The sequence below is a fragment of the Colobus angolensis genome, unplaced genomic scaffold, assembly GCF_000951035.1.
Source record: "Colobus angolensis palliatus isolate OR3802 unplaced genomic scaffold, Cang.pa_1.0 Scaffold6, whole genome shotgun sequence".
Taxonomy (NCBI): Eukaryota; Metazoa; Chordata; class Mammalia; order Primates; family Cercopithecidae; genus Colobus; species Colobus angolensis.
In genome coordinates this window covers 1,715,497-1,726,013 of record NW_012119598.1, presented here as the reverse complement: position 1 = coordinate 1,726,013, position 10,517 = coordinate 1,715,497, and the positions used below count along the sequence as shown (strand labels likewise).

The 10,517-nt window shown below is 42.1% G+C and overlaps 1 protein-coding gene across 1 annotated transcript in view; it reads left to right on the top strand.

Annotated features, from left to right (window-relative positions):
• LOC105526778 (dedicator of cytokinesis protein 5-like) overlaps positions 1-10,118 on the top strand; it is a 66,417-nt gene extending 56,299 nt beyond the window's left edge. The window contains exons 7-11 of the mRNA XM_011962892.1: positions 433-590; positions 2,098-2,179; positions 3,812-3,941; positions 5,751-5,823; positions 9,938-10,118. Coding sequence (XP_011818282.1) covers positions 433-590; positions 2,098-2,179; positions 3,812-3,941; positions 5,751-5,823; positions 9,938-10,118 — 624 coding nt within the window. The remainder of the gene's footprint in view (positions 1-432; positions 591-2,097; positions 2,180-3,811; positions 3,942-5,750; positions 5,824-9,937) is intronic.
• Positions 10,119-10,517: the final 399 nt, after the last annotated feature.

Genomic DNA, 10,517 nt, shown 5'->3' with positions numbered 1-10,517 from the left:
CTCACTGCATTTATCTGCTTACATACACTTTTTCTTAGCAAATGCACTTCCTCTTGGGTGTTATCTGACTGTGTTTTGTTTTTTATTTATTGATTAATCAACTGATTGATTGAGACAGGGTCTCACTTTGTTGCCCAGGCTGGAGTTCAGTGACTCCATCCTGGCTCACTCACTGCAGCCTCCTCTGTTCCCAGGTGGCCGGGACTACAGGCACAGCTAATTTTTTAAAAAAAATTTTTTAGGGACAGAGGCTTGCTGTGTTGTCCAGGCTGGTCTCAAACTCCTGGGCCTCTAGTAGCACTGGGATTACAGGAATGAGCCACTGTGCCCAGGCTGTCTGCCATTTGCAGGCTAATTTTTTTTTTTTTTTTTTTGCCAACATTTCCCATTTGCCAAAATCAGAATGTTTTTCTCTGTTCCATGTTTGTTCAGTCAATCCTGCAGAACCTCGACTCGCGGGGCCAGTCCATCTTCAGTACCATCCACACCTATGGCCTCTATGTGAACTTCAAGAACTTTGTCTGCAACATCGGGGAAGATGCAGAGTTGTTTATGGCCCTCTATGACCCAGACCAGTCCACTTTTATCAGGTAGCAGAGACCCAGATCCCTTGCTGCTCACCTAGCAAAGATACCCAGCCTTCCCCTGACCCCTACCCAGGCAGCTCTTTGCCAGATTTGAGAAGAGAAAATAGGGAAGCAGGGAAGATTTCTAAGCAGTAGAATGTAAAATCATATGGGCTATGAAGCCTTCATATGTCACTACTGGAACTATGTGGCCAGTTTATATACTCCCTGGGATTTAGAGATCACATAAAACTCATTAGGACTTGGAGATGGGAACAAAAAATTCAAAATGCTGCATGGGAAGGTGAGGGAGGGATAAATAGGCAGAGCACAGAGGATTTTTAGAGCAACAACACTATTCTGTATGATGCTGTGGTGGTGGATGCATGCCATTATGAATTTGTGTAAATGCACAGGACGTTGGACACCAAGAGGGAACCCTTATGTAAACTGTGGACTTTGGGTAAATGATGTGTCAATGTAGCTTCATCAGTTTTAACCAATGTTACTACTGTGGTCAGGAGAATGTTGATAGCAAAGGAAGTTGTGTCTGAGGGGAGAGAATATGTTATGGGACTCTGTTTTCAGCTCAACTTTGCTGCAAAGCCAAAACTGCTCTAAGAAAATAATGTCTATTAAAAAAAAACTTTTTTTAAGACTCCAAGGAGTGCAGTGGGCATTGTTCAGCTCTACAGTGGCACTACTGTTTATCAGCTAAGAAAATGGAGAATTTATTTTTGAGAAGATAGTTAAAAGTAATTGCTTACAATTGTTTCTTTAAAATATATATATTTTTTAATGTCATAATGTGAATTACAGGGAATAGATTTGGAATGACTGTTATAAAATTAAATTCTTTTTTTTATTTTTTATTTTTTGAGATGGAGTTTAGCTCTTGTCTTCCAGGCTGGAGTGCAGTGGCACGATCTCAGCTCATTGCAACCTCTGCCTCCCAGGTCCAAGTGATTCTCCTGCCTCAGCCTCCCAAGTAGCTGGGATTACAGGCACCTGCCACCATGCCCCACGAATTTTTGTATTTTTAGTAGAGACGGGGTTTCACCATGTTGGCCAGCCTGGTCTTGAACTCCTGACCTCAGGCGATCCACCTGCTTCGGCCTCCCAAAGTGCTGGGATTACAGGCATGAGCCACTGCGCCCCACCTAAAATTAAATTATTAATTCAACAAAGCTGAAACTTCTATTCAAAGATTTTGAGATGGAAGGACAACCCAGACTACAGCATCCCATAAGCTCTACCGTGTCTGTGCCCATCGGGAGCAGTGGGTGTCCTGTATCTGTGTGGGGCATGCCTTGCAGAGCCACAGCAGGGATGCTTCTCTAATGCCAGGACACCCGGTGGTGGCCCTCTGTGTGGTCCTGGTTCCCAGCTCAGCTCTTTTCACACTGGCCTGTTGAATTTCACTGAGCATTTCTGGCCCTTCCTCCTTCCCTTGTAAGTCTATACTAAGGGTCGTCTCGTCTCCAACCCCCCGTTAGCCTCTCATTAAGAGTAATTTGTTTTCCTTTGCCAGTGAGAACTATCTAATTCGTTGGGGCAGTAACGGGATGCCTAAGGAAATAGAGAAGCTCAATAACCTCCAAGCAGTGTTTACTGTAAGTCCTCCCTTCTGTTTAATCATTCTCTTTGTTTATGATATGAACATATTCACATAATGAATATGTCGGAAACATACAAAATGAAAAGGTTAAAGGAAAATCATCAGTCCCCCAGGAGGAATAACCCACCCATTTATTCGACATGTACTTCAATGCCAGGCACTGATTTAGACACTTGAGATACATCCATGAAAAATCAGGGGGAAAAAGCAGTTTTTGTCCTGATGGGTAAGACAGATAATAAACGATAATCAGGGACCCAGGCCTGTAATTCCAGCACTTTGGGAGGCTGAGGTGGGAGGATCACTTGAGCTCAGGAGTTTGAGACCAGTCTGTGCAACATGGTAAAACCCTGTCGCTACTAAAGAATTTCAAAAAGGAAAAATGACCTCAAAGTAGAAGAGGAGTGATGCTGCCAATTCAGGTATGCCAAAGAGAAGCGTGCTTCCTTTAAGTGAAAAGGTAAAACTTTATAAGTATGTATGTATAGGAAAAAACAGCACATATAGAGTTCGGTACTCTCTTTGGTTTCAGGTATCCACCGGGGGTCTCGGAGCATATTCATCACAGACCAGGGGCGACTACTCTGTCAATGTGCCACAATACATGTAACTAGTCACCTGGAGTCTTTAACAGAAGCCTTGCAGACCTAGAGTAGAAATGCAGGGTGGACGTTATCATTGATGGATATCTTGGAGACCTGAGTTAACTAAATTACAGGGGCTGGATTTGGAATGATTATGTTAAAAGTGATTCTTGCTTTGGGAAAGAGAGCTTGGGCAGCTGTTTCATATAACCAATTTGAGATGTGATTTATTTTTTTTCTGATGTTGAATTAAATGAGAGATATCAGCTCATTCCTGGGTTTACTCACCCATCCTTAAGAATACAAATAATGGCCGGGCGTGGTGGCTCATGTCTGTAATCCCAGTACTTTGGGAGGCCGAGGCAGCTGGATCCCTTGAGCCCAGACATTCAAAGCCAGCTTTGATAACATAGGGAGACCTTGTCAAAAAAAAAAAAAAAAGCAGACAAGTGTAGAACCAAGAGAAATAGATATTTTATTGACACGTCTGTCATGATTCAGTATACACTGATAAGCTCTCAATGGAGACCTCTCATAAATCAGGTGAATAATCCCATAAAGCAATGCCTGTCTTCTAGTTGCCTCACGGGCTTGTTTTGAAGAGGAAATGAAATGTCACAGACTTGTGTGGATACCCAGTAAATGTCAATGTTACACAGGTTTTTACTTCATTTGATGCTGAAATGCATCCTGTACTGAGATACATCCAGGAAGGTTATACAGTCGCAATGATGAGGGCCCTGCTTTTTCAATACCCTGCTTAAGCTGATGAACTGGAGACTTCCGACGGACTATGATCTGATTTGTAAATTTGAAGTAGGAACCGGGGAACAAAAAAGCACTTGTTTACAAGCACAAAGTCATGTTCTCTGATGCCATAATAGCTCTTGGATGGAGATGGGGAAGAAGAGAGTCATTCTGGTATTTCAGCATTGAGAAATAAGGTCTGAACAGGATTTTGTTGTAGAGGGTAAAGAGAAAAGAGACACGGGGGACAGAGTGGTCCAGCCCTACCTCCTCTTGCACTTTCTCTGCCCCTTTAGGACCTCAGCAGCATGGACCTCATCCGGCCCCGCGTCAGCCTCGTGTGCCAGATTGTCCGCGTGGGCCACATGGAGCTGAAGGAAGGCAAGAAGCACACCTGTGGACTCCGAAGACCTTTTGGAGTGGCAGGTACGAGAGAGACCCAGAGACAAATGTGAAATAGTGCAGTGCTGTGGAAAACAGCATGGCAGTTTCTCAAAAAATTAAACATGGAACTAGCAAATGATCCAGCTGCCCTGCTTCAAAACAATCAAAAGCAAGGTCTGGAGGAGATATTTGTACATCCATGTTTGTAGCAGTATTATTCACAATATGCAAAAGGTGGAAGTAACTAGGTGTCCACCAGTGCATAAATAGACAAAGAAACTGTGGTGTGTACGCACAATGGAATATTACTCAAACAGGAAGGGAATTCTGACACGTGCTACATACAGCGTAAATGAACCTTGAGGACTTGACGCTAAGTAAATAAGCCAGACACAAAAGGACAAATATTGTATGATCCCACCTATGTGAGGCACCTAGAGTAGTCAAATTCATAGAGACAGCATAGAATGGTAAGTGCCGGGGGCTGGAGAGGAGGAATGGGGAGTTAGTGTTTAATGGGTATTGAGTTTCCATTTGGGAAGATGAAAAAGTTCTAGAGATGGAAGGTGATGATGGTTGCACAATAATGTGAATACACTTAATACCACTGAACTGTATACTTTAAAATGGGCAAGATGGTACATTTTATGTTACGTGTGTTTTACCACAATTTTGAAAATAGAGAGAGGGAGGGAAGGAGGAAAGGAGGAAGAAAGGTGGGAAGAAGGCCCAGAGATAGTAAGAGATGGATCACGTTGTCATTGTCAGTATCAGACACACAGCATTTACTGCCTGGCACTGCCCGTTTTCTTTGCATGGGTTCTGTGTCCTCACCTAGCCCACGCTCCTTTCTTTCCCCCTTAGTACCCAACACTGTGTCTTACACACAGTAGAACCTAAGTTGTGACTATTGGAATCCTCCCTGTCTGGGTCTGTGTATTGATTTTAGTGGAATAAAATACTCGCTGGGAAGTAAGTGGTTTGCCTGTCTAGGAAATTAACTCTTCAAAGACAATGTTGTGTTTGTTTCTAAATGCTTTCAGAGAGGCTCCTTGGCTTACATCAAACCCCAGAACCTGCCAAAAGTCCCAGCATCTTCCTCTGTAGTTTGTTCAATTGAGGAAATACATTTTGGGCCTTACATTGACATTTTGGTTGCTCATAGATTGAAAACGATCAAGGAAATGTCACAATTCTGCTCTTGGACCTTTGGTTCCAGACTTACTAAAAAGTAACCTGATGCTAAATTTCTCAAGAATTTAGCAACTCGGGCAGGGCACGATGGCTAATCCCTGTAATCTCAGCACTTTGGGAGGCTGAGGCGGGCGGATCACCTGAGGTCGGGAGTTCAAGATCAGCCTGGCCAGCATGGTGAAACCCTGTCTATACTAAAAAAATACAAAAGTTAGCCAGGTATGGTGGCACACGCTGTAGTAGTCCCAGCTACTTGGGAGACTGAGGCAGGAGAATTGCTTGAACAGGTGAGGTGGAGGTTGCAGTGAGCCAAGATTGCGCCACTGTACTCCAGCCTAAGCAAAAGAGTAAGACTTCATCTTTAAAAAAAAAAAAGGAGAAGAATTTAGCAACTCGATCTTGTAGAGTTTTAAAAGTGGGTAGTCTGCAAAATTGATCCAGTAAAACCCAAAACCCTTCCTCAGCACCTCATGAGTCACTGTTTTGCTGGGCTGGGTATACTGGGAATCACCATTGGCAAAGAAATCTAAAAAAAAGTCCCTGCTTGGTACCTTTCTTCCTCCAATGTTTTATGTTTGCTGATACTGTCCTTTTCCATAGTAACTTACTGAGGCATGAAGCAATTAGTTTCTTTAATGAAGTTTGTCTTTTTCCTAGTGATGGATATTACTGATATCATACATGGGAAGGTGGATGATGAAGAAAAGCAGCATTTTATTCCCTTTCAGCAGTAAGTACTTTGGCATGTGTCCCAGGTGACTTGAGACCTGGATTAGCCATTCAATTGTGTGTTAACACAGAAACAGGTGCTAGAAACCATTTTCTCAGGGAAGGAAAGATTCTAAGCTGCAAGATTGTCAGATAGGAGCTGAACAGAAGACTTTATTCAAAGTTCTTGATGTTGGACTCCCTTTGAAGAGGGTAAACTGAACTTCCCTGATTCTATAGAAAGGACCAAAGGAATATAAAAGGGCAAATATCCGTCTGCCCTGGAATGCAGAGTGGTGCCGTCCTCGTGTCAGCAGTGCCAAAGTATCTGTGCAGTCTATGGCATGAAACAGGCATCGTGGAAGACACAGAATCACGTGGGCTAGCACAGGGCTTCTCAGACTACATCATGCGTATGAATCAGGGGAGCTTGTTGGGCTGCAGGGGAGTTCTGCCTCTGACAAGCTCCCAGGTGATGCTGATGTAGCTGGTCTGAGGGCCACACTGTGTGAAGCGAGGGATTAGGAGATGAGAGAATGAAGGGCTGGCCCACCCATGGGCCGGCATTCCTGCATGTCGGGGGAAAGCCATCCTGGGAGTGTATGAAAGGATCCCTGCAGAGCTTCACTAAGGCCCTCCATACTGAGCTGCAGGAGCTGGAGCCATGGGTAGGCCATTGAGGAGCTGTTGGGAGCAGATTCAAGCCGCGTCACTCTGAAGAAGTGCAAGTGTGAACGTCGTGACCTGCTCCAGCACCTGCTCAGACAGTGGAGGCCTAGTGGAGGCCGAGAGCATTGCCGGGACCAACGCCCACCAGGGGCCATCGTGCCAGTCAGAAGGCATCATCTCGGTGTTCACTTGCGGCTGCCACTGCAGACAAGTAGAACAAACTGAGAATTCCACAAACCAGCCAGAATCATATATTTGAGTTAATGTATCATTTGTTTACAAATGATATCACAAATTAGTGGAGAAAGATACATTATGCAAAAAAAAAATTTTTTTGGAGAAAGTTAGCCATTTAAGATCCCTAAGTTAGATTGTAGTCTCACAACTTATGCCAATGTAAATTTTAGATGATTAAACATACAACTGTAAGAGCTAGAATCTTAAAATATTAACAGGAAAATAGAAGTTTTATATGGTAGTAATGAGAAGGAGGCCATTTTAAAGATTCAGCCAAAAAAAGAAAAATTGATAGATTTAACCACCCAAAAATTGTAAAGAACTTATAGATATAAAAAAAATCAATACAATCTTTGCACCATGTATGAGAAAGGAGTATTTGTAATATATAAAGAATTAATAGAAATTAATAAGGACATGAAGGGAATACACACACACACAGAGAAATGGCATTGTACATTTATTGAAGATGAGTGAAATGCAAATTGAAACATCAAGGTTTAGTTTTTATCTTGACCACATTTTAGTGTTTAGGTGGCTGTAAAGAGACATACATTACTTATAGGAATATAAATTGTTACAATGCATTAAAAGCCTGCAAATTTAGATATTTCGAAAAATGTATTCCATGATTAACAGTGATTATTTCTGTTGATGTAAACTCTTGGTGATTTTGCCTCTGTTTTTGTTTTCCTGTTGTCTTTTTTTTAATACAAAAAATATGGATTATATGTAATATATAAAATATAAAAATTTTAATCTTTCAGTGTTAAGTCCACACCTTTGGACCAGTTTCTAAACATAATAGTGCAAATAGCTCATGCTCAGTAGTACTTATCTCTTTTATCCAGAGGCTACTATGAATGATTTTTAAAATATGGCCATTGCACTTCATCCTGGGTGACAGAGCCATATTTTATCTATGACAGAACCATAGATAAAATAAAAGAATTAAAAATAAAATGCACTTACCTTGTATGCTACCACCTATATATTGACCTTCCAAGACGAGACAAATATTTTATGTAGCACAGTGCTAAAGTTAATTATGTGATAACTTTCATCTCCATGAATACTGCTCTTGTTTTGTGTATAATATAAAACACTGTATGCACACACCTATATAAATATGTATTATATAATATATAAATACGTTTAAGTATATTTTATAAATATGTTGAATTTAATACAATGTTAATTTGTTGATTACATTTATAGATATGTTAAATACAATTGTGCATCACTTCATGGCAGGGATACGTTCTGAGAAACATGTCGCTAGGCTCTCTTGTCATTGTGTAGACACCACAGAGTGCACTTACACACATCCGGAATGTATGGACTACTACACACCTAGGCTGTATGGTATAGCCTATTGCTCTTAGACTGTAAACCTGTCCAGCATGCTACTGTACTGAATACTGCAGGCAATTGTAACACAGTGCTATTTGTGTCTTTAAACATATTTAAACATAGAAGGGGTAATGAGTTGTGCTGAGATGTTAAAACAGCTATAATATCACTAGGCAATAGGAATGTTTCAGCTCCATTAATAATCTTTTTTTTTGAGATGGAAATTTGCTCTTGTTGGCCAGGCTGGAGTGTAGTGGCGTGATCTCCGCTCACTGCAACCTCTCCTCCTGGGTTCAAGCAATTCTCCTGCCTCAGCCTCCCGAGTAGCTGAGATTACAGGGGCATGCCATTACACCTGGCTAATTTTTCTATTTTTAGTAGAGACGGGGTTTCACCATGTTGGTCAGGCTCATGTCGAGCTCCTGACCTCAGGTGATCCACCCGCCTTGGCCTCCCAAAATGCTGGAATTACAGGTGTGAGCCATCATGCCTGGCCAGCTCCCTTATAATCTTATGGGACTACGGTCATCTATGCAGTCTGTCATTAACTGAAACATTGTTAGGCATATGACTGTATATTGAATAAATATAAATATACATATAATACTTAATAGATACAAATACTGTACCATATATATTATAGTACTATGAATGTGTTATATTTGTTTTTAAGATTATATGTACATAATAGGAATGGCCTTCATGGATATGAAAGGTGTCTGAAACAGCCATCTGTGTATTTGCTGGTGGTGATGTGCCTCCTGCTCAACCAGCTTTCCTCCAGCAACCATATCACAATACTTAGACCTGAGATCGTCCCCACTGCATAATCCACACTTTGAGTCCCTGACGAACCCTGCCTTAATTTGATTACTGCTCACTGTGCCGCCAACAGCCACAGTGAAGTATTTACGATGTAGACTGCAGCCTCTGGCATTGAATGCCTGAGACTTATGGCAAGCGCTGCCATAACCTACTTCAAAAACTTTACCGTGTTTTCCAGTAGGAGAGTGTGGTATGTGTATTCTGCAAGTCCATTTAGAGAGAGTCATTTGTAAAAAACAGGAACTCAAGACTATAGCAATCCCATTTGCCAGTCACATATTGCAGTGTGTTTTATTGTCAGGGTTCAGGGAACCCTGTGGAGAAAACTGGCCTACATGCAGCGGACAGAGGAGACAGGAGACTATTGTACTGCCCACTGAGGTGCAGTTGCTGATCGTGCTTCTGCCTTCGGTAGAATGGGGGCTGTGTTTGGTTCTTTGATCGCCCTTTACGAGCCGCAGCCTGATAAGGTCACTCAAGTGGAGCTTGTTTGGCAGCACTCATGCCAAGATCTAGCTTGTCATCACATAGAAATCTGAGAACATCTGCCAGACACCAGGCATATACACTGTGCTCGTACATAGGGGGTTGACACTAGACAGAAGCCTTAACAGGCATGTGATCCCAGCCCATCTCTTACAGATGGAGAAACTGAGGCCCAAAGGGAGCCTCTTGCAGAGCTCACTATCAAGTAGAAGTAGAGCTAGGGGCTCCTGCCCCTTCTGTGGGTGCTCTGTCTTCAATTCTATTGCAGCAGCCTCTTCTGCCTCTGACAGAGCATGGAGCGTCGCCTCTGATTTTAGTTGCTAACCTTTTGTCACCAGTTTTGTGTACTCTTGGGGTTTTTTCCTCTCTCCTTGCCTCAAGTCATTTCCAAGGTGAATTTAGTGTTTAAGATAGACACAAAATGGAAAACTACGGAAAGATAGAATAGGGGTATTTAGTGTTGATATTTCCAAATTATTCCCATACGACTCACCATTATCTGAGGTTGTGCTGCAGAGACTTCCTTTCTCCCGCTCCCACCTTACCTCTTATTTCTGTTTTCCAAGAATTGCGATGGAAACCTACATCCGCCAGAGGCAGCTCATCATGTCACCTTTGATAACATCACACGTGACTGGGGAGAATGAGCCACTCACTTCAGTCTTGAATAAAGTGATTGCAGCAAAGGAAGTGAATCACAAAGGGCAAGGTACAGTCCAGTGCCAGAGCTGGGAGGGACTCTGCTGAGGGTGGGGGACATTCACAGCTGGGTCCTTGGATTCCTGCCCTTTATTATCTTTCTCTGATACAAAACAGCCTCTGCTGGAGACCTCAGGCTTCCTACCATAGGCTTTTAAGACTGAACTGCATTGAAATGCACCCAGCAGTGATTTGATCACAGTCGTGTTTTGTAAATTCTGTGGAACAAATTTTTATCCCATGAGTCTTTATTCTTTATTCATTTATTTTTTTTTTTTTTGAGACGGTCTCATGTTGTCACCCAAAGTTAGCATCTGTTCACATCTCTGTCAAATTCTCAAAGAGGTCATGTTGTGATTTGAATGGAAGTGTCATTAAAATGATAGGTCAACTGGGGGAGAATTTACATCTTTATGGTAAGATTGTGACTATACAATTTAAATGTTC